General features: G+C 52.5%; 3 protein-coding genes across 9 annotated transcripts in view; 2 read left to right on the top strand and 1 right to left on the bottom strand.

The window, feature by feature from the left end:
- Positions 1–6,602, top strand: part of XNDC1N (XRCC1 N-terminal domain containing 1, N-terminal like) — a 37,605-nt gene extending 31,003 nt beyond the window's left edge. Inside the window, 5 exon segments of the mRNA XM_057552486.1 lie at positions 1,553–1,742; positions 2,305–2,432; positions 2,555–2,633; positions 5,180–5,309; positions 6,211–6,602. Of these exon segments, the coding sequence (XP_057408469.1) occupies positions 1,553–1,742; positions 2,305–2,432; positions 2,555–2,633; positions 5,180–5,309; positions 6,211–6,602 (919 nt within the window).
- Positions 6,603–7,216: 614 nt separating this feature from the next.
- On the bottom strand, positions 7,217–10,262 carry ART5 (ADP-ribosyltransferase 5). Of its 3 annotated transcripts, none has more exons than XM_028164384.2 (4): positions 9,995–10,261; positions 8,290–9,019; positions 7,670–7,702; positions 7,217–7,581 (listed from the first exon to the last, which is right to left on the bottom strand). In XM_028164384.2, exons 1-4 carry the CDS (start codon positions 10,073–10,075, stop codon positions 7,508–7,510), a joined length of 918 nt encoding a protein of 305 aa, XP_028020185.1. In that variant the 5' UTR covers positions 10,076–10,261; the 3' UTR covers positions 7,217–7,507. The 3 variants fall into 3 exon arrangements, with proteins under 3 accessions (XP_028020185.1, XP_028020184.1, XP_028020186.1); XM_028164383.2 differs by having other exon boundaries at positions 7,217–7,584; positions 9,995–10,259; XM_028164385.2 differs by lacking the exon at positions 7,670–7,702 and having other exon boundaries at positions 7,217–7,584; positions 9,995–10,262.
- Positions 10,263–11,725: 1,463 nt separating this feature from the next.
- ART1 (ADP-ribosyltransferase 1) lies at positions 11,726–22,626 on the top strand. 5 transcript variants are annotated; one of them, XM_007173652.3, is made up of 6 exons: positions 11,726–11,778; positions 12,924–13,027; positions 17,773–17,899; positions 18,166–18,943; positions 20,023–20,064; positions 21,604–22,626. In XM_007173652.3, the coding sequence occupies exons 3-6, from the start codon at positions 17,837–17,839 to the stop codon at positions 21,699–21,701; spliced, it is 981 nt and encodes a 326-aa protein (XP_007173714.1). In that variant the 5' UTR covers positions 11,726–11,778; positions 12,924–13,027; positions 17,773–17,836; the 3' UTR covers positions 21,702–22,626. The 5 variants fall into 5 exon arrangements, with proteins under 5 accessions (XP_007173714.1, XP_007173713.1, XP_007173712.1 ...); XM_007173651.3 differs by having other exon boundaries at positions 12,924–13,035; positions 17,788–17,899; XM_007173650.3 differs by having other exon boundaries at positions 12,924–13,035.
- The last annotated feature ends 145 nt before the right edge of the window (positions 22,627–22,771 follow it).

The following is a 22,771-nucleotide window of genomic DNA, read 5'->3' as shown; positions in this document are numbered from 1 at the left end:
ACATACCAAGGCAAGGAGATATGTTTGGAGAATAGCAAGACTTCCTCCATGGTTGGTGCATGGAGGGGATTTTGAGAGGAGAGGCTGGAGAGGGTAGAGGGGCCAGGTCACAGAGCTCATGAAGGTCCTGCTGAGAAGCCTGGCTTGCCCAGCAGACCAGGGAGCTCCGGATGGCCTCCCAAGCAATCGTTCAATCATGAATTCTTCCTGAGTGCAACTACATGATGGTTTTATTGTTGAACCTGAAGGACCCATGGTTGGGCCTGTGGATGTTGGTCAAGTCTTTCTCATGGTTCCAAAGTAAATGGAGGCTTTATTCAGACCAATCCTCTTACCAAGAATCCTTGTTCACATCCTGGCTTCAAGATATTGAGGAAGTCTGCTGACACAGTTTAAATCATGAATCTTAGTGCCAGGGACAGGAACTAGTTCTTCCAGCCTGCTTCATGGGTCCTGGTGTCATTCCACAGTAGCACAGGCAGGCTGAGCCCTCCTTCTCATTTATGGGAGACAGCTAATTAAGTCAAAAGTATTTTTGCTAAAAACCTCAGGTACGTTGCATGGTGGGCATTTGGACTGAGAGTAGTTAGGAGCACTTAAAGTTTGACAAGCAGAAGTACCGCACATCAGATCAGCATTTAGAAAGAACACCTTCAGTGCAGTGTGGAGGATGGAAGGACAAGAGAGGGACTGGGGCCAGAGACCCGCTGTGGAGACTGTTGCAGTCATCTAGGCTTGAACTGGAGCAGCATGGGTGGCTGCTTCTGTGGTCCAACCACCATCCTCTCTCACCCAGACCATGGCAACAGCTTCTTGACTGGTCTCCGTGCCCCCACTCTCTCATCTGCTTCTCTTCCACTCTCCTCACAGCAGCCAGTGTGATCTTATCAAAAGTAATTCAGGGGTCACCCCTCTGCTTAGAATTCTTCATAGCTTCCTAAGGCTCCTAGGCCATAGTGAGGATCTTTGTTTTTATCCTACAGGGCCCTGCATGACCTGGTTGGTCCCTGCTTCCCTCTCATGAGCCTCTCTCTCCTTTGCCCTCTGAGACGAGCTATGCTGGCCATCTCTCAGTTCCTCAAATGCCCCCCAGACTCCGCTACCTTGGGCACACTTCACATCTCCTTCCCTTCCCCCTGGTTGATTCCCACAACCTTCAGAGCTCAGCCTGAATGTTTTTCAAGCAAGTTTTCCCCAGCTCCCAGACTAGGCCATAACATCCTGTGCTGCCGCGTCATAGCACTTGCCACAATTTAGGAATGTTTGTAGAGTTAGTGTCCATCTCGCCCCCGATCCCCACCCAGAACATACTGTCCTTGAAGACACGGACTGGGCTTGTCTTGTTCACGGCTGTATCCTTAGCACCTGTTCCTGGCACTGCTATATGCTCAGTAAATTCTGGCGGGAGATCAGAAATGACAAGTGGTCCAACGGGCTTCGTGGAAGCACAGCGCCTTTGCCTGGGTCCTGAGGGTGAGGAGGAGTGGGTCTGGGTGGCGTTCTGGCTCATCTCCCACCCCTCACATCCTACTCTTCGGCCCCCCCATGCCAGTTTCAACGAGACCTTCCAGTTTCTGTTCTGGACCATGTTTGGCATAGAGGAGCACAGTGTGGTTGACATGCCCCAGTTTCTGGCGCCAGAATTTGTGGGCCGGGCCCTCTACGGTATCTTTACCATCGTCACGGTCATTGTGCTGCTCAACATGCTCATTGCCATGATCGCCAACTCCTTCCAGAAGATTGTGCGTGAACTGAGGGTGGCTCAGGCCAGAGGGAAGAAGAGAGAAAGGAATGGAGAGGAATAGGATGCAAGGAGTGGAGACATTTGGGTTCCTGCTCTGCCTCCACTACTGCCTTGTTTTGTGACTGGGGACAAGTTTTCCTCTCTAGGCCTCATTTTCCTCATCTGTAGATTGACGGTCTTAATGATGTTATTATTTTCTCCAGATACAAGTCTAGTGCTCTTTCCACCTTATGCTGGGGAGGAAGGATGTGTTGTGGAAACGTAGGTGGGAACGTGAGAAGGGAGAGGGAAGGAGATGGATGGATTAGGGTTTGTGGCTGGAGAATAGGCTGGATGGAACTGGATGTCAGAAGCATGAAAGATGGTGGGGAGGAAGAGGGGAAGGGGCGTACAGGCAGGGGAAATGTGGGTGATAGGTGGAGGTGCAGATAAGAATGGGGAGAAGAAAGAGGTTGGAGAAGAAGAGACATGAGGGCTGGGGGGAAATGGGGCAGACTGAGTGGGCAGGAGGGCTATGCACCAAAGTGGTCCTTGTAGAGCCCCTGCCTCCTGGGCCCCAGGACACTGCTGACGTGGAGTGGAAGTTTGCTTGCTCCAAGCTCTACCTGTCCTACTTCCGAGAAGGCCTGACGCTGCCCGTGCCCTTCAACATCCTGCCCTCCCCCAAGGCTGCCTTCTATCTTCTCAGGTGATAACCTCAGAGCTCTCACTCCCAACCCCCCAGCACTCAGCACCCCTACCCCAGCTCCTGCCCCATTAGCCTAGACCCTGTCCTCTAACTAACCCCTTCCCTCCATCTCAATTTCTCAGGAGAATTTTCCTTTTCATTTGCTGTTGCTGCTCCTGCTGCAAAACCAAGAAGCCAGACTCTCCCCCAACCCCCACCTTTGTGAGTATCTCCTCTGCCTGCTGTGGGTCTTCCTCACACCGGGTCTTCAGCTGTATTGCCTATACCATCCATTTGTCTGAACACCCCTGGCTTGTCTGTCTTTCCTGGTATGTCTCCCAGAAAGCCTGCTCCCAATTCCTGCTCTCTCGTATGGCTTGCCTTTCCCTCTTCCTGGCTCTGGCCATTTCCTAAATTTCCAATCCTGTGTCACCCAGCTCGAACAGAAGTTCATGCCACCCTCCTCCCAAGCCGCCAATACCCCATAAGCTTTAGGCAAAACTTTTTGCCCTAAACAGGGTCAAGATATTGTTGAACGTTTTTCAAAGTAACGTGTTAAGCCAAGGGAAGAATGCCCCACAAACTGGAAATTAGAAGGTGGCTGAGGCCTGAGAGAGGAGGGCAGGCCTCCAAGGCACTAACTTACCTCTCATTATCTGCTCCCTAACTCAGTCTGGCTTGGCATGGGACCCCCTGCTAATTCAGATAGCATTACTGCCAGGTCTGTAGGGGGTCCTATCTGTTCCCCTTAAAACATGTTACCTGAGGGTCTCTCTAAGACAGGCCCTCCAGGTCAGCTCTGCGAGGCCACAGGCCAACTCTGAAGCTCTGAGGCCCCTGGATCCCCAGGTGAGGAAGGCCTTCCCTTATCTGATTGGTCAACAGTTTGTTTAACAAACACTTATCAAAGCACACCAATTCTGGAAATAAAGATATGCAGAACGGTGGTCCTTTGAGGTGCTGACAGTCTAGAGCATCAGAAGGAAATGGACTGTAATTGTGCATGATGACAAACTTATGATAGAAAGAAGCACAGGGGGCTATTGGAGCAGAGAGGAGAGGCCCCAGACCCAGCCTCAGGAGTCAGGGAGCTTCCCAGAGACCTTGAGGGCAGAGTAGAATCCTGAAGGATAAACAGGAGGTTGATGGGCAGGTACGGTGGAGAAGGGAGTTCTAGGCACAGGAAATAGCATGTGCAAAAGCATGGAGAAAACATGACATTTACAAGAAACTAAATGCCAAAGGTTCCCAGTTCCCACCATCCTGGCTCCAGGCTATCCTGCATGGTACCTCTTACACCCTAATGGATCTCAAACTCCACATTCTGGAATTATCACCCTTTCCCCCTGACCACTTCCTGGCCCTGTCCAGGCTGCCAGGTGATGTATATTTGCAGACCCCACGTCAGGGCTGCTTCCCCTCTAGGGCGCAACTCAGCATCTTCACCTGAAGTTGTATTCAATTCTCTGGGCCTGTGCTGGGAGTCACTGAGTCCTGATGGATCCCACTGTACCAGCCAGCTGGGGGTCTCCCCCACCCTCCACTGAACCCCCAATGAGGTCCCACCCCTCCTCCAGCTGCCCCCCACCTCAGTAGCCTGCTCTTTGGTGACTCCATCAGGTGTCTCCTCCCACCTACCCTGCACCTTAGGAAATGGCTTCTCCAAAGCTCTTATTCCTTATTTCATACAAGAAACATGCTTTATATACTCTGCAGCTGAAAGGACCCATCATTCTCTCTCATGATTCTGCTGTACCATCTCTGTCAATCCTGTCTCTCCTTTTAAAATATTTAAGAAAAGGCTTTGCTTTTTTACATTATAAAAGTAAATAGGCTAGGGACTTCCCTGGTGGTCCAGTGGTTAAGACTCTGCACTTCCACTGCAGAGGATGTCGTTTTGATCCCTGGCCAGGGAAGTAAGATCCCGCAGGCCACACGGTGAGGCCAAAAAATAGAAGAAGAAAAAAAAAAAAAGTAAATAGGCTAACCATAAAATATTTAGAGAGCTAAATAAATACAGATAAATAAAAATAATTATTTCCTAAGCATTTAGAGATCCTCTACTCCATGCCAGGGAAGTACCAGCCTGGGAAGTAGGCGTTATCACCATCTCCACTTTAAATCTGGAGACCTTCAGCCTGAAGAAGTTGAGTAGCTTGCTCGAGGCACACAGTGGCGAAGTGACCGAGCTGGGATTTGAGCCTGTCTTCTGAGTCCAGCACTTTGCCTACTTCACCTCTGCTCTCTCTGTCCTTTATCTGCCCCAGATGCCCGACTTGCCATCCTGGTACTGTCCTGAGGCCTAAAACTGGACCCAGAACTAATCATTCTAATTTGCATGATGATTTCCATCTCATATGCATGAGCTGGTCCAAGGAGATGCCTCCCCACATCCCCTAGTCTCCCCTCTGCGGAATTTGAAGGACAGTGTTAACCTGCACTAACTCAACTCAAGAAAACCAAGGTTGGGTTGGTGGCAGGAGACAGCTCAACTCTGCCTTGCTCAGCATTTCTCTCCACCCACACTCTGCTTCTCCTCCTAACCCTCACCCACCTCCCACCCTGGTTCTCTTGCACTCAGCCATTCCACCCCTTCTGGCCTCCATCCAGACTACCTTCCAGGTCTGCATGAGGGTCTAGATGTGTGGCCTTCAGGGATAGAAAAGTCTGCACAGACTTTGCCTCCACCTTTATTGCCTGGGGGAGGATGCAGTGACTAGAGAAAAGCTGGGGGTGAAGACTCTCGCCCTCCTGTCTTCCCATCCCAGGCCAATCCTGGGGCAGGGGCAGGGCCTGGGGAGGAAGAGCGTGGATCCTACTGGCTTCATGTCATCAAGGCTCTGGTACAGCACTACATAGAGACTGCGCGGCGGGAGTTTGAGGAGACCCGTCGGAAAGGTTAGTTGCTCCCCTCCAGGCCTTCCCCATTCCTGTCCCTTGCTCAGCTGGAACACCCAGCCTCACACCCCTCCAACCAGCCTGCAGTTCTCTATGTGGCCCCCCTCCAACCCACCCTTGGAAGCCACAACCTGCCCAGATTGTGTGGGCCCTTGCACTCAATTACCCTCGTACCTGTTCAGACATTTATTACACTCACTTGATTTAATCCTTCATTCCCGCCTTCATTCTTGTGTTCATTTATTCTCTCATTCACTCCCTTACCCATTCACTCATTCACCTTATTCATCATTCAACCAGGGTTCATTCCTATGTCCCCTCTGTTCCCAGCAGGGACACATAGGAAGCTTTCAGTCTGGTGAGGAAGAGAAACCATCTCACTAGGCAGAAAGTGCTTAGAAAAAGAGACACAAATTGCAGTGGGAGCCCAAAGAAGAGAAAGAGTCTATCATTTTGAGAGGCTCGTGGGAAGGTAGAAGGATAGAGTACCAGAAGCTGGAGAAAGAAGAGGTGGAATCAGAACTGGGCTCTGAGGGTGGTTATGAGCTGGACAGGTGTAGATGGGGAAGAAGGCAGAGGGGGCAGATGTACAAATCTCTACCCATTAGCAAATTTCCCATCCTTATGACTCCTGACCCCTTCTCTGGTCCATAAGACTTTCCTTCTTGGTATCTTCTAAACTCCCCACCACCCCAGCCCTGCTGATGCATCTGCGCCTGACTCGGCCTGCCCACCTGACCCACATGCCATAAGCCAGTCCCTCACTTCCTCCAGTTCTCCTGCCTAGGACCCCCGGCATAAATGTCCCCTGGGGTTGTGCTGAGGGTAGAAGTGGTCCAGGGCAGGCTCATCTTCTGAGTTACCTCCCCATCACTACTGCCACGCCCCACCCTTCCCCAAGACCTGGGCAACAGACTGACAGAGCTGACCAAGACAGTATCTCGACTGCAAAGTGAGGTAGCCGGTGTGCAGCGGACTCTGGTGAAGGGAAGGCGGCGCCGGCCACCGGAAGGTGCCAGCATCCTCCGTCGCTCCATCACCCGAGTGTGCAACAGCTTCCAGAACCTGGGCGCTCCCATCCCTGAGACCCCAGAGCTGACAGTGCCAGGGATTGTGGGGACCCAGGTGTCTTCAGAAACTGGGCTTCAGGACGTAGGCAGGGCCAGGACTCCAGCATCTGGAGAGTCTGGCCCCTCCTCCCCAGCTCACGTGCTAGGGCACAGGGAGCAAGAATCAGAGGGCGCTGGGGACGTGCCCCAGGAGGAAGACCTGGGAACCAAGGAGGGGTCCTGATGCAGTGGGAGGGTCCCGTCTTCTGTTGCTGAGTAGAACAGCCTAGATGGGTGAGGGTGGGGCTCAGTAGGAGCCCGTGCTGCTTTCCTTGCCTCAATAAAGCCTCTGTTCTGGATGTCAGATGCCTCCAGAGTGTGTGAGAATCTCTGTCTCTTGATGTTTTGAGATCCCCAAGCCCAAAATGAACCCTTGTGGGAGCAGGGCAGAGAGAAATGGCTTGCTCTGGGGTCCCAGATATCTGGGGCTTAGGATCCTACTTTGAGTTCCTTCAGATGTTTGGTGGAAAGGGTTCTGGACTAGGAGGTAAGGGTCCTGGTTTCAGCACTACCTCTCTGACCTTCAGCAAGTTGCTTCCTTCCTTGGCTCTGCATTCCTCATCTGACAAATGACCTAGGAAGCCATCTGTCCCCCTTCCTGCCTTCAGGGCTGTTGTGAGGAACCTCTGTCTATTAAAGCGTCTGGGTTTGCAGGTTACAGTGTGTGACAAGGGTCTGCACTGATACCATGTCTAAAAGTGATCAAAAAGTCATTCTTTTTAGCCCCTCAGTCCCTGAGTCCCATATGGCCAGAGCAGGGCAGACGGTCTAGTCTCATGGAACAAACCAATCATGAAATTTGAGGTCACCACACTGCAACACTGTTTAATCCAGTGGCTGTCACAGCACTACCCTTGCTTGTCCCCTGGAGTCCCTACCACATAGCGGGGATCCCTCCACCCTACCATGGCCTCAGATCCTCCAACATCCTGGCCGGGGAGATGGCTGCAAGGTCTGGGTCCGAAACCATGTTCTGGCTTCTCCAGGCTCTTCAAAGCCTCCCATCTTCATATGGATGTCATCATTTCCCAGGACTCCTACGTGGCAGGCACTGAACTTTCAGAGCCCAGCTCCTAAGAGCTGGAGCCCCTAAGAGGCCAAGGGCAGGGTCTTCCAGGAGAGCAGAGAGAAGGCCCCCTTGGAGAGTGAGTCGGCCTGTCCTCCTGCTGGAGAGAGAAGAAAAGGTGGTGAAGGGTCAGCAGGGCCAGGGGGAGTCAAAGCAGCTGAGGGAGGGGCAGGAGGGTGACTCACTTGGCACAGACTCACAGCTCGGCCTCTTCTTCGCTGCAACAGACAGCACAGTGAGGCCTCCATGCAGACAGACCCTCACACCCCAAACTTCCCTTCTCACCAGGCCCTGGCACGGCCATTCCCAGTCTCAATCTAGCTTTCCCTTGTGCTAAATACAAAACTTCTGACTTCCCTTCCTCCTTCTTCTTCCAGGAAATCTTCCCAGATTGCCTTTCCATCCCTGCTACCATCCTGGCCCCACTCTGTCCCTGCCTCAGCACTTGGGAATAGTGCATGTGTTACACTATTACGCCCAGGGCCTCCTGAGATCTGAAGCAGCACTCTTGTCACTTTCCTCTGCTTATTGCCCCCCTTAACCAGGTTCTTTTGGTCTTTTAGACTGTACAGCAGAAGGAAACTTTCAAGGACCTTTATAGAATCATCTGAGAATATTCACAGATCCAGAAAACACTTATAGGGCCTTCTCTGAGCTGGCAAAACCTGAGTCACAGAGAAAAATAACTCCAGCTAACTTCTAGCCCTCAACTTCCCCATTAATCACGTGGGCCTCCTGAAGGCCCTGGGGACTGAAATAAACCAGGGACATCCTGCCAGTCCTGCTTCCCTCATGCATGGCTCACCACCCAGATAGGCGCAGTTAAAGTGGCTGCACATCTGATTATTGCTGGAGAGAGTCACCAGGTTCCGGGCTCCATCCTGGGAGAAACTGGTGACCAAGAAGACTTCATGCGGGGGGATCAGCACCTCACGCTCCTTGGGAAAGACAGACAGGGCCTGGATCGGGACCCCAAAGCAAGTACTTATAGAGAAGAAGGTGGCATTACCAAATCTGCGGGCCACTGCCTCATCCAGGGAGCTGGAGGCAAACTGGCCTAAGCGGACAGAGCCCCCCAGCTCCTTGGGTTCAAATCGAATGGCGCCCATGCCTCGGAACACCACCTGCCCAGGTTCCCTGCTGCAGTCCCTACTGCCCCGCAGCAGCTGCAGGGCCCGGGTCAGGTAGAAATGCAGGGCCTTGAAGGGGAAGTGCTGTATGTAGAACTCCCTGGAGTCACCGCCTGTCCGCACAGCCTGGTTCAGCTCCCGGTATAAAGGGTTGGATGAGTTGGTGTAGACCATGACGGCGATTCCGTGCTGGGTTTTGAAGCCAGGAGGCAGGCTGAGCCCTGGCCACCTTTGCTCCCAGGCCTTCTGGGCTGTCTCCCAGGACTCCCGCAGCCTGGTATGGTTAGCCATCTCCTCCGCTAGCAGATGGACTGCCTTCTCCTCCATCTCCTCCGAGCAGCCCACATAGGCATCATCGAAGGTGTTTGGAGCCAGGCTCAGGTTCTGGATGGAAACATTCTGGGCCTATAGAGGTAAGGAAGAGAGGAGCCACACAGGAAAGGGTGTAAGTTCAGGGTACTGGGCAGAGATCCTGGTGGCAGATCAGTTCAGAAACACAGAATCTCATTTCTATGCCCAAATATCTGGGGTGTGAAATTTGGCAAGAGCTCAAGGGCTTAAATAACAGGCACTGGAGCCAGACAGACATGGGTTCAAATCCTGGCTTCACCACCTACAGGCTATGAGATCTTGGGTGAGTCTCTTAACTTTTCTGGACCTCAGGTTCTCCACCTATAAACTGAGGATACTTCCAACCTCACAGGGTTATTGTAAGGATAGCATATAGATCCTCACTTGTGTACTAACTAAGAGGGGTCATTTATCATTAGAGAGGTTCCTGCACTCAGTGGGACGTGGGGCTGGAAGACTTCCAAGCACCGTTCTGGCTCTAAGACTCAGTATGCAGGTGACATACAAACGTACGGCCAGTCTCCAATTACCTGACCCCATCCCCATCCTCAGACTCTTTCCCCCTCACACAGGTGCTAGACACCACAGCAAGTCACTGTCAGCTCTGAGACTCTGAGTCCTCTCCTGCTCTAGAAGCCCTCATCCTCAAACCTGGGGGTGGGGATTGGGAGGAGGTCAAGCCCTGGTCTGGGAGGGGCTGTGGGAGGGCAGTACACAGGTAGCCCAAAGGAGTTTGTTAGGCTGGGCCTGTGGTGGGAGATGGGAAGTGAGGGGAGAAAGATGCAGGCAATCCCAAGGGAGGACCATAGAAGGAAGGAGGATCACAGCAGGACCGGTGGGTGGAGGTCGGGTTCTGGGAGATGGAATGGGAAGTTGGGGCTCCCTATAGGGATGGAGGTTCCTGAGAGGAAGAGGATTAAAAGGAATGGCATCCTAGAGAAGCGTCCCTGCGAAGGCTCTTTGAGGAGTCAAGCCCCGGGTCCACCCCAACTGTTCCCTTTGTGGCAGCAAATGGTTCCCCCCAGTTACCTGCCAGGGGGCGTAAATGCGCATGCCGCTGAGGGTGTGGATGCCAAGGCAGCTAAGGGCGATCAACAGAGCCACCAACATTATTCCTCTGGGAGACGTGGAGAATGAGATCCCGATGAGGGTGGGACCAGCGACGGTGGAGTCTTGGCTTCGATGGGCTGGGGGACAGAGAGTTGGAGAGTTTCTTCTACGGTGTGAGGAGTCCCTGGTCTAGGACTTGGCCCGGCGGGGCGCGGGCGGTGCCCAGAGCAGCCCTAAGTGTGTGGGCGGGGCTTGGATTTTATCCTCCACCCCATCCCCGCCTCCACCCCAGCACAACCCCAGTCTCAGCTCCCCCACCTCCCAGCTGCCCGGGTGCTCAGCGCCTTCTCCTCGGGAATGATAAAGGGAGAGCGGTAATTTGGCTCCGCTTGGAGAAGGGAGGGGACTGGGGGCCGGGGACCCACCTGGAGGTGGCGGAGGCGGAGAGCGGGAAGGAGCACTGAATGTTCCGGGCGGCGGGGACTGAAGTCTGCGGGGGCGCCGCGCTGCCCCCTGTCCCCGGAGTCCCGCGGATCAACGAAGTCCCGCGGCTAATTATAGACCCACTGGCGGTAACCCGACATCTCTCTTCCCCAACGACAAACACTGGGGTTCGGGGGCGGGGCTGAGGGCCGTACTTAACTCTTCTTCCCAAGGACTGCGAGGTCTTTCTCCAGGGCCCTTTTCTCCGAGCAAAACCAGTGCTAGAGGAGGGGAATTATGAGACGTGGTCTCTCCCTCGGGCAGCCCCTGACCGCCACGGCCCGGGCTCCAGACAACTGTTAGGCCGAAGAGACCAAGAGGGTCCAGACAGCCGAGAGGTCACCACTTGTGCACTCGTTCATTTGCATACAATTTGCATATGGCGAACACGTTGGTCACGTGTGGTCCAGCATCTTAGCGGCCCCCACCCCACTCCCTTCTCTTTATGCCCCTTCCCTTCAGCAAGCCTGGCCCAGATGCAGAGCTCTCTCACATCCTCAGGGTCCAGCCCCGCCCCTCCCTAGACCCTCTCTCCCCTGACCTCTCAGACTCAGGTGACCCCATGTTTATCAACACTAGCCTTTCCCCTCATCTCCCTGGGCTTGCCTATAAATAACCTGGCTCTGAGTCTTAGATGCCCACTGGGAGGTAATGGGAGAAGGGGCCAGCTGAGGAATCAGCAGCTCTGGGAAGAGCTTTCTGGCAGCCTGAACCTCCGGTATCATGGCTTTGTCTTCTCTCTACCCTCTGGCTTTGGGGAATTGCTTCTCCCATCCCGAGGTCTGGAACCTCAAGAAAGACCCCAAGAGATGGAGTCAAATCTAGTCATTGAACAGTGGTCTTGAGTGACGCAGAAAGTCCTCCAAGATCACATGGCCAATGAGTGCTAGAGTTGGGACCCAGGCTTTTTGGGAATCTCGCCTTGCACCTTAGGTGAGTCTCCATGCTCACATGAAAGGAACAATAAGGAGATACTCCCTGAGGCCAGGGGTGCTGAATGCAGGACCAAACCCAGTGGGGAGGCAGTTGTTCTAGCCTGGATCCTTGATTTCCCTCTAGCTTCAGGGGTTCCCTTTTCATGGGACGTGCTCTGGCCCAGAGCAGACTGGGCAGAGGCTAGTCCAGAAATAGACAGGGGAGTGTCACATTTCTGAGCAGCTGTGTGGGAGAGGTACAAGGGGTGGGGGACAGACGGTATAAAAGAGAAATCTGCCCTCCCCCTCCCCTGGTGGCCATCGCTGGAGACCAATACCAGCTTCCCTATGCCGGAGAAAGTCTAGGTAAGGGGCACACCACCTGTTCCTGGGCACTGGGCATGAAGAGCGGTTTTTTTAAAGGGGAAATATGAGGTATTAATGGTAGAGTTACAGGAATCATTAGGAAGAGTTTCAGCGAACCTTATATCTTAGTCTGTTCAGACTGCTATAACAAAATACCACAGACTGGTAACTTATCAAAAACAAACAAACATTTCTCATAGTTCTGGAGGCTGAAAGTCTGAGATCAGCGTGCCAGCCAGGTCGGATGAGGGCCCTTTTCCTGGTTCATAGCCAGTACCTTCCCACTGTGTTCTCACATGGTTGAAGGTGCTAGGGAAGTCCGTGGGGTCTCTTTTATAAGAACAGCAATCCCAGTCATGAGGGTTCATGAACTAATGAACTAATTATCTCCCAAAGCCCCCCCGTTCTAATACCATCACATCAGGCATTAGGGTTTCAACATATGAATTTTGGGGAGACACAAATATTCAGACCATTGTACCTCTGATGGAGAGGTTTGGGATACCTAGGGAGGTTTGAGGCCATTGGGAAATTTGGGGATTTCTGGGGAGGGATTTGGAGTCACATCCCCAGTAGGGAATGTTCATCATGGGTCTGGATGAGGGGAAACTGACGAGAAGTGCCCTGAGCAGGATGAGAGGAAGGACAGAAGGGCAGCTGGGATAGGAAAAGGGGTTGCCCAGTGCCTCCACTTCCTGGCCTCTCAGGCCCTCCCCACCACTTTGGCCTCCACACCATTCCCTGCAAAACTGGTCACTAAGTCATCACTGCACCTGTTCCGCAGTGCTCTACATTGCTAGCTGCACCCAGAAAGCCTCTCAGACTTGCAGCAAACATTCCAGGAGGGCTCACTTGTGCCTGGCCTTGGGCTGAGCTCTGGGGACACAGAATGGGTCATACCTGGTCCCTGCCCTCAGGGAATTCACAGGCCAGGGGGGAGGCAGACACTGAAGGGCAGCACAGTATGATTAGGACAGTGACAGGGGAAAGCACAGGGTGATTTAGGAAGCCAGAGGAGTCAGAGGGCTTCCTGGAGGAGGTGGCTCCTGAGCGAAGCCTTGAAGAGTGGGTAGCAGGAGAAGGGCATCCCCAGCACATGGAGGGAAGCAGCAGCGCCTCACCTGGAACTTTGTTCTGTACTGTAGAAGTCAAGCAGGGGTGGTGGGGCACGAGGCTGAAGAGGTTATGGCGGGCAAGGTCACAGAGTGCTTCAGATGCCAGTGCCTGGAGGCTGGACTCTGTCCTGAGGGTAAGGAGGTAAGTTTTGTTTTGATCTCTTGTTGTTTTTTTTCCCTTTCTGGATGTCTTCTCATCCCTTGCCTCATAATTGTCATCTCTGCATTTTGAGATATTTCTTCCAGTCAGGTTTGCCACAGAGGGTTTTCAAGCAGGTAAGGAACATGACCAGCTGTGCTTTAGAAACATTTTTCTCCCTACTCCGTGGAGCAGCAGCAGTGTGGATTAGCAGGGGTGACAGCGGAGGTAGGGAGATCAGGGAGAAGGCAGGGGCTGACTGGAGCCATGGCAGGGCATGTGGGGATGGGGAAAGGGAAGGAGCATCGAGGATGGACCCATACTGTGCCCAGCATTAGTTGGCAACTAATTTAGTGTTTGATGAATGGCTGAATGAATGGAAACCCAAGTAACCATCTTGGGTGACTGGATGAATAATAAGGATGGTAGATTACGCGAGACTCTTCTGGCAAGTTCACGGGAACCACCCTGAGCTGGATGAAGCCCAAAGAGGAATTAATCACAAGGATCCCAGGGTATCTAACGGGACCCAAAGGCCAGAAGTGAAGAGTCCCTAGAAACCCAAGGAAGTGTCTTGCTCTGCCTGTGCCTTGGCTTCAAGCTGCTCTCTTTTTTCCTCAGCCCTCCCTGCCTCTTTCCCTGGGGATCTTACCTCTTTCCTGACCTCAATACACCTATGACTCTCAAATGTCTTTTATTGTCCATTCTGCTCCATCTTGGACATCTGCCCCTAGAGAGTCCACATGTGCCAAACTGAACTCACCAGTTCCCCTCCTAACCTGATCATTTATTCAATACATTTTTTTTATTGAGCACCTACTATGTGCTGGGATGAGCTTTTAAAGTTTCCTCTGCTTCTCCTCTGTATTTCCAACCTAGAGCATGGGAACCAGAGTTGTGAGCCTTGATTTCCCCCGTCTCATCCCCTAAATCCCATCAGACACCAAGTCTAGTAAATTCTACCTAGTAATGCTGGGCCCACCCTCACTGCCAATACCTTAGTCTGGCCACATGATTCAATGTCTGACGTCACAGTTCTCCTGCCCTATCACAAGCCTCTGGTACCTTTTATTGCTGTGTTTCTGCGGGGCAGAGACGGGGACAGAAACAGGATAGTGGAGAAGCAGTGAGAGACATAGTTGGCCTCATGTTTTCACTGCATGACCATTTTGCTGTGTGCCACAAGATCTCAGTGGCATGCAAACATTTATTCTCATACTCCTGGGTCTTCACGTTGGCTGTAGATTGGCTAAAGTGAGCTTGGATGGGCAGCTCTGCTTCAGGCTGTCAGTCTGCCTCAGCTGGGCACCTCCCTATTGTGGGCTGGGCCCAGGTCTGCTCCACTGGGTCCAGGCTGAAGGAACAGTTCTGGGCCATGTTCTGATGGTTTATGACCCAAAGAGAAGACCTTCTCTCTTGGTTTGGGTTCCCCCAAAAGCCAACCCCGAGACAAGGATTGGGTGTAGTCAGCTTATTTGAAAGGTGATCCCAGGAAGTACCAGTGAAGGAGTGGCAAAGTGAGTTGAAGAAGAGAGAAAAGCTCCCCCGCAAAAACTGTGCGACCACTGTGGTCAACTATGTCCCATTGGGGACCCTCTGTGGAATAGAGAATCTGACTGCCCTTACTGGGTGACAGCTGTCCTTGGGAACATTAAATCTCCTGCACTTTGGGGTTGCCCTGAGCAAGCTCCCAGGGTGATGGAGAAAGCCTTGGACACAGAAATATACAGAACACTAAGGGTGGGAAGCTGTCAGATGCTTGAGAACTATCCATTGCACCCGTGTTGAACTTGAAGATGAGCTGAGGGGATAGGGGTTGGGGAATCAACAGTGTCTGGCACACTCTCTTTTACGCAGCACCCATCTATCAAATCTCAGGAAAGACTCTGAGTAGTCTTACTTGGGTTATGTGTCCATCCTTGAGCCAATCACAATGGCCAGGGCATTAGAGCACCAGTTTGGGGTCATGTATTCCCCTCATGGGGGTACAGAGTGAGCAAAGCCCCACTTGAACCCACGGACTAGTTTCTCCACAAAGAGAAGATCTATTATAGAAGCTCAGGCTTTTTGGGTGGATTCCAAGAGACCACAAGAGTTCAAGTAGTTTTTTGCTGCTGCATTCTCTGCCCATTAGCATTCTATCCTGGAATTAGGGAGCGGTATCTCAGGTTTACACCCCACTGTGATGCCATTTTAAATTCTACCTACTCCGAATCTCCTCTGGTCAGCCCCTCACTTAAACCCACTCCTTGTACAAATGTGTTTCCATCAGGCTCTTTGGGTTCTTGTGACATGCTACTTGAAATTCCTCACTCCAACTCCATCTCCACCTTAAAAGAGCTTAAAGAAGCAGGGATGTGGGTTTTGTTGTCTCTGTTCATAATTTTATCCTCAGTGCCTGACACATTACAGATGCTCAAGAATTTTCTGAATAAATGAGTAAGCAGGTTTTGAGGGAGGGAAGATAAGTTCAGTTTGGGACACGTTGAATTTGATAAACTCTGCTGGCTGTTAACTCCACTGCCCAGAGAAACTCACACCTCAGTTTAAACTGTATACTGGCAATCAGAGGATCTTAGATTTGGAGACTCACAAAATTATAGCCACATAACATCCCAGCGTCTTAGGGTCACTGAACTATCAAAACTTAGGCCCCACCAGAAGCCAGAGGAGATTCGGGAGCAGGGATGCTTAACCTGAGTGAGACTGGGGCAGATGCATAACCACCCTGAAATTTGTGTAACGTCTGTGTGAAGGCGCATATATCCATTTTCTGAGGAGCAGTTTCAGCTTTCATCAGATTTCCAAAGATAAAAAACCACTAACTGTATTACAGTCTGTATAAAAGAAGGAAAAGAGAAATACCTGAGAAGTTGCTGGTATGCGTCTAGAGTATCTCTGGAAGGATATACAGGAAATGGGAACATTGGTTAGCTCTGGGGAGAGCAGGTTGGGGTTGGGGGATCAGTGAGAGAAAGACGTTTCACTGCATGCTTCGTGGACTATAAATTTTGAATAATGAAAATGTACTACCTTTTATTAAGTTAAAACTTTAAAAAATTAAAAATTAAAGTTATGGGGATTTCCTGGCAATCCAGTGGTTAGGACTCCAGCTTTCACTGCTGAGGGCCCAGGTTCGATCCCAGGCTGGGAACCGAGAGGCCGCCTGCCACGCATCGCAGCCAAAAAAAAAAAAATTAAAGTTATGATTGATCCTGTTAAGTGACCAGAGACATAAATTAAAAACTAGATACCATTTGTACCACCAGTTAAATGAAAATTAAGAGAGATTAATAATGCCCAGTGTTGGCAAAGACATGGAGAAAAGGGCACTTTTGTCCATTGTTGGTGGGAGGGTGAAGTGGGACCTTTTGGATGGCAACCTGGCAGTGGCGCACTGGCTATCTAAATGAACACTATTCAGATCCTTTAAATATCACCTTCTTGATATCTTTCCTATAAAAATATGCAGACAAGAGGACAAGGATTTATATACATGGATGTTCACTGCAATATCACGTGTAATAACAAAAAATTAGGAAAAAACCCTAAGTGTCCCTCAATAAGGAAATGGTTAAATAAATTATGGATTAACTATATATGAAATTCCATGCTGCCATCATAATGAACAAGGTAGATATGCATGTGTGACATGGAAGTCCATGGTACATTGTTAACTGGGAAAAGGTTGTAGAACACGTACGTGTAAGCACACTTCGTTTTTCTTTTTGAAAATAGTGACAATAAAAAACCCCAAAATAGGCTGTATACAGAAAACTATGTGTGTATGTATATTTAAATATATTGTGTGTGCATCGAAAAAGGTCCTGAAGGGTACCATTACCATGGAAACAGCAGGCAAGGGTAACAGTGAGAAGGGGGACATGGAGGGAAAGCAAGAAAAGGGGGACTTGGGCTTTGTGATTAATTCGTACACAATAAGCATGCATTACTTGGTAATAAAATAAACAAAAAAAGCAGCAGCACCAACTTAGAAACTGTCTGTTCCAATCTTGACCCAAAGCTGGGACACCTTCTTGGAGCCACTTTGGGCCCTCAGCGTGCCCACCCAGAGGATGCAGGAGGCTTCCCTGGGGGAAGCAGTACCCTCTGTACTCTCCCCCACCCAGCCCCTCTTCCCGCACCACCTGGGGGTCCCTGCCTGGCATCAGCCGAGGGCTTAGGGTGAGGGTTCAGTTGGCAGCAGGATTGCAGGGACACAGGAGGACCCTCTGGATCCCCAAGCCCTGCTCTAAGCCTGACCCTGGAGTCCTGCTGTGGCCCCACCAGCTGACGACTCCTGGATCTGCCCTGTTCCGGCCTCATGTCCCCCTGAGGGGAAGCCTGGACCTCTCACTGTGGCAGTCAAGCACCTTCAGGACTGGCCCCAGGCTTTCCAACACTGCAACTGCCACACTAGCCAGAACGTCTTTCATCTTTACATCCTGAGAGTTCCTACCTCTAATACCTCTGCTCTTCCCATTCCTGCTGTCCCAAACTCCTTTCCCACCCTCAACTCCAATATTTTCTCTCCTACCTCCACTGACTGAAGCCTTATTCTATTTGTCCCATAAGACCCTGTTCACATGTCACCTCCTCCAGGAAGTCTCCCATGTTCCTTCCGGCAAGAAGGGTCCCCTCTCTCTTCTGAGCCTCCGTTTCTATGTTGTGACTCTGTGTCAAGCACCGGAAGGGGCCCAGACTAGGTGTCAATTCATCACAATTTATTAAACTGTGCAGATTCCCATTTTCCAGATGAGGAAACTGAGACCCAAAGAGTAACTTGCCCAGGGTCACCTCCAACATGCAGACCCCTGCCATGATGTCTCTGCTGCTCGTGTCCATGGGCCTCATGGAAGCACTTCAGGTACAGTCATCCTCCGCTGACCCCATCCCCCAGCTGCTGGCTTCTGAACTCTGCTGGATGCTTTGCTTGGAGATCGCTCAGCCCGAGGGGACCACCCCAGAGCCTGGTCTCGGGGATCTGTAGCTAGTAGTTCCCAATCCCCTTCCCCTCCAGGTGTGTTTGGGGCCCTTACTCTTTCTCAGCTCAGTGGAGGGGGAAGCTGGGTAACAGGGCTCCCATTCTCCTAGGGCCTAACCTCTCAGTCCTTGCTGCTCCCCCTGCCTCAGGCCCAGAGCCACCCCATCACACGACGAGACCTCTTCTCTCGAGAAATGCCCCTGGACATGGCCCTGGCCTCCTTTGACGACCAGTATGCTGGCTGTGCCGCAGCCATGGCGGCGGCTCTCCCGGATCTCAACCGCACGGAGTTCCAGGCCAACAAAGTGTACGCCGATGTCTGGGCTCAGGCAAGCAGCCAGTGGCAGGAGCGCCAGGCCTGGGGGCTCAAGTGGGGCCTCAGCCCTACCCGTCTGCCCCCGCCCACGGGCTTCCGAGAAGAGCATGGGGTGGCCCTCCTGGCCTACACAGCTAATAGCCCCCTGCACAAAGAATTCAACGTGGCCGTGCGCGAGGCTGGCCGCTCCCGGGCCCACTACCTCCACCACTTCTCCTTCAAGACCCTCCACTTTCTGCTGACCGAGGCCCTGCAGCTGCTGGGCAAGGGCCAGCGTCCACCCCAGTGCCGCCAGGTGTTCCGAGGGGTGCAGGGCCTGCGCTTCCGGCCAGCAGGGCCCGGGGCCACCGTCAGGCTGGGGGGCTTTGCCTCTGCATCCCTGCAGAATGTTGCAGCCCAGCAGTTTGGGGAAGACACCTTCTTTGGCATCTGGACCTGCCTCGGGGCCCCTATCAAGGGCTACTCCTTCTTCCCTGGGGAGGAGGAGGTGCTGATCCCTCCCTTCGAGACCTTCCAGGTGATCAATGCCAGCAGACCAGCCCAGGGCCCCGCCCGCATCTACCTCCGGGCCCTGGGCAAGCGCAGCACATACAACTGCGAGTACATCAAAGGTGAGCAGGGCATGTGCCAGCCAGCAGCTGGGCGGAAGGTGGCCTTGCCCGACCCGTTTTCAGAGGATACATACAGAGATATTAAAAACAGTGAGAAGGACCGAGTCCTGTCCCCCAACCCCTCCACCCCTTCCATCCAAGGAGAGACATAACCTTCTTAAGTAGTACACTTGCTTCTCCACCCTGGAGGTGTCTAAGCCAGAGCTGGCCACTTGCCTGCGGGGAGGCTGAAGAGGGTTTCCTGACCAACGCAGGTGTCTTTGGCCATCTCAGGGCCAAACAGACGTGGTGTCAGGCTTTCCTCCCAGCTGGAAGCCGCTGCCAGAAGTGAGTAAGTGGCCTACCCCAGTTTTCTGAGAAGAGCACGTTTATTTGACTGAACAGAAGTCATGTGTGCTGGCGGGTGTGGGGTGAGGTGGTGAGCCAGCCGTCAGGTGCCAAACCCCTAAATTCCAGTCTGGGCTCTGGCAGGTCTCGGATGCTTTCCTGTCCATCCTCCCTGGACCATCCACAGGAGTAATCATGACGATGGGCCCAGGTCCTTAATCTCTGAAGGGGCTGTGGGCTGCTGGTCCTAGTTGAGGGATGCCCAGGGGCCTGTGAGGCCCACTTTTCATATCAATAGTTAGAGGCAGGCTGTTGGCTGGAACCGTGGACCACATCTAAAGTGGGATAAGGTCCAGCGCGGCTTCAGTTACCACCCGGGACAGCTTCACGAGTGTGCACAAGTTGATGGAAGGTGAGGGAGACACACAAAAAACATAAACTAGCCCCTCCTTGGCTGGGACAAGACATGGGAGAGGGAGAGGCGGGTGTGGCATGGAGGCAAAGTTACAGGCCAAGGGAGCAGGAGGAGTGCCCAGATGACCCTGGCTTCAAGGGCTGGCGCCTTTCTGGCCCTGCTATTCACGGGTCAAGTCAAACCCAGGCAAGGGAGGTCCCACTGTAAGGAAGCAGAATTAGGAGAAAACACACCAGCTTCTCCTAGAGCAAGTCAGGGATGGACCACGGGGCTCTGGAGTCCCTTTCCATACTTAGAGCTACTGAGCCTTTGATTCTTTACTGTTTCTTCCCTACAGACAAGCAGTGCAAGTCAGGGCCCTGCCGTCTGGATAACTCAGGTGAGGGCTGCAGGCATCTGTGGGGCTCCGTTTGGGGCTGAGCTGGCTATCCTGGGTCTGGGCCCCTCTCCTGGATGGATACCCCCCATAAAATAAAAACAACCCCCTTCTAATCAAAAAAAGTAGACTCCCTTAAGCAGACACCTGTGGGGGGTTGCTAACCTTCCCCACTGAATGTATATGTGGGAGATGGCTGCCGAGCCGACACACCTGCCCCCCCAGCCTGGGGCCGTCCCCGCCTTCCCAGGAGCCCACTGACCAGACCCCAGAGAGCTCCAGCCTGCACTGACGCGACGGAGGGAAGGGCCGCTCCACAAAGTCCCCCTGGGCCTTCTCCTCCTTCTGCTGCAGAGCGCTCTGTTACTGCCTTCAGAGCTCTCTCAGACCACCTCCCAAGGTCAAGGTCAGGTCTTGGCTGCTGGAGACCTGGGCTCTAGCCCAGGCTCTGCCCTAACTCTCTCTGTGACCAAACATCCCTCTCTGGGCCTCAGTTTCCCTATCTGCATAGTAAGCATATCGGACTAGATGGTCCCCAGGTTCCCTTTGGCTATGACTCTTCTCTTCCCTTGAACACCTGCTGTGCCAGGTCCTGCCTCAGCCACTTCTCTAGGTGGGAACAGGCCATTCTCAGGGAAGAAATCACAGCCACCCCTACGCCTCGGGTCCCGCCTCCTCCCTCAGGGCTCTGAGAACAGCGGATAGGAAGGAGCCCCAGCCTCCTTTTTGTTCCCACCCTTCTCCATGACACAGTACCACTCAGGGTTCCATGAATCCTCACCATGATGCAATGATGCAGGTAATGTCATCACCCCTGTTCCACAGATGAGAGAAGGAAGGCACAGAGAGATGAAGCAACCAGCCCCACACACAAAACTAGAAAAGTGTTCGGTCCAAACAGCCTGGTCCTAGAGCTGAACTTGGAACCACCATACCAGGCTGGCCCCCACCTCCTCAGACACCATCTCATTTTACCCTTACTGCACAATAATCGACTGGAAGGAGGTGGGACAGGGAGTATTACCCTCATTATACAGTAAAGTGAGACTCAGAGACAGAAGTGACTTGCTCCAGGTGAGAGTGAGTGAGTGGCAGAGTCAAGACCAGCCAGGTCTCCAGACGCCAACTCGGCTTCTTTGAGGTCTGATAATGTAATTTCAAGCACTGGGAAAGTTTAGGATTCCCGCACCCCTCCCCATTCCCCATCCCAGTGCACCAGCAACTCTCCCACCAGTGTTTGACCAGAGGAGCAAAGATCAGCCTCACCAGATCCCACTCAGATCTCTACACCTTTTCATCCCACCCTGCAGTGCCTCAGTTGTGTCAGTAGGAGACTGGGGGATAGACCTAATGACCTCTGGAAGGGGAATTGGGGCTCTCCTTGGTCTCATCTCTACCTTCCTCCCTAAATTCTTTCTCCTCATCTTTGACTCCCATTGCATGTTGTATATCAGTCAGCTCACTCTGCTCATTTCTTTTCATCTTGTTTCTTTGTGTATCTCACGTTGCCCTTAAATCTCTGTGCCTCTGTTTTCCCTGCAGCCGTGGGTCAGGGCCCCCTTTCTGCAGTCTGGTCCCTTCTACTGCTGCTCTGGTTCCTTGTTGGAGAAGCCTTTCCAGAGAGTCCAGGACTCCTCTAATCCATCAGCCACTGAACAGCTCTGCCGTCACCTCTGCCCAACATGAGGATGTCAGCCACATGTATGCTTTAAGTGTGGCCAAGATCTGTGGTTACTCCATCTGTAGGGAACTCTGGGATCTTCTCTGGCAGCTGCCAGGCTTGCTAGCAGGAAGAGGAAAATGTAGGGACTGGGCCTCACCCAGGGGTCTAGGAGTAAGACGGTGAATAGAGGTGGGGGGACTGCAGGACAGGTAACCACTCACTTGGAGATAGAAGATTAAAGTAGTTTGGAGGGGGGGTGATTGGGGAGAAAAGTACTTGGCCATGGTACTTGCTGATATTACTCAAATGCTTCCCATGTACACCTGGACTGCTCCTGTTCGCTCCTCCAGGATGCCTTCTCTGGCCTCTCCACCCTGCTGGGTTAGGGGCCCTGCCTCTGTGCTCCCAAAGGGCCCTGGTCTTCCACGTCCAACTGTGAGCTTATGAAGGCAGGGACTGCATCCGAGGCACAGAGGTGGTGCCAGAAAATGTGTGGAAGTCAGAAAGGAACAAGTACCTTGTGAGTAGCTGGTTCCTGTACTGCCCCTGCTTTGGGCACCTTCAAGCTCTCCGGATGTCACTGTGTGGGAACGGGGTGGACTGGTTCTCATTTTCTTGTCATCAAAGATGTAATTTCTGCTCTGATCCATGAGTCCTAAGGTCCCTAAGAGGCTGGATCCCCAAGTTCCACCACCACGGGCCCTAAGGGTAAGAGAGGACATGGAGGAAGTGATAGGCACACACTTTATTATCAGTCGGGGCTTTGGGGCCAAATCCTTGTGTGGCCTCCTGCTCTGGAAACTGGACCAGGAATTCTGAATTCCCAGTTGCCTCCCCTGAGCCCCCAGGTAGGGACAGGCAAGACCAAGTCCCTGTAACAGCAGCCACAGAGGAAGGAAGAGAAGACAGGAAATGTGGCCGTTCTGTTTGTACTACCTGCACTCTCCTCACTGAAAGCACGAACACTCAGCACCGGAGTTCAGTTCTGTCCCTCCAGGACTGCCCTTTGACCTTGACCCTTCTTAGAGTTCCTCCTCTGCAGGAATC

This window comes from Balaenoptera acutorostrata, chromosome 9 (genome assembly GCF_949987535.1).
Source record: "Balaenoptera acutorostrata chromosome 9, mBalAcu1.1, whole genome shotgun sequence".
Lineage (NCBI taxonomy): Eukaryota > Metazoa > Chordata > Mammalia > Artiodactyla > Balaenopteridae > Balaenoptera > Balaenoptera acutorostrata.
Note: the sequence above shows the minus strand (reverse complement) of the source record. Positions and strands in the feature narration are given on the sequence as shown.

What these genes read in the sequence shown, in the direction of transcription:
- ART5 (XM_028164383.2), bottom strand. Translation starts at nt 10,075, where the DNA reads ATGTTGGTGGCTCTGTTGATCGCCCTTAGCTGCCTTGGCATCCACACC. An exon ending in GCATTTACGCCCCCTGGCAG is followed by an intron (nt 9,020 to 9,994) that starts GTAACTGGGGGG and finishes TTACCTCTATAG; the next exon opens with GCCCAGAATGTTTCCATCCA. An exon ending in GAGCTGTGAGTCTGTGCCAA is followed by an intron (nt 7,585 to 7,669) that starts GTGAGTCACCCT and finishes TTCTCTCTCCAG; the next exon opens with CAGGAGGACAGGCCGACTCA.
- ART1 (XM_007173653.3), top strand. Translation starts at nt 17,837, where the DNA reads ATGCAGACCCCTGCCATGATGTCTCTGCTGCTCGTGTCCATGGGCCTC. An exon ending in CAACTGCGAGTACATCAAAG is followed by an intron (nt 18,944 to 20,022) that starts GTGAGCAGGGCA and finishes TCTTCCCTACAG; the next exon opens with ACAAGCAGTGCAAGTCAGGG. An exon ending in CTGCCGTCTGGATAACTCAG is followed by an intron (nt 20,065 to 21,603) that starts GTGAGGGCTGCA and finishes TTTTCCCTGCAG; the next exon opens with CCGTGGGTCAGGGCCCCCTT.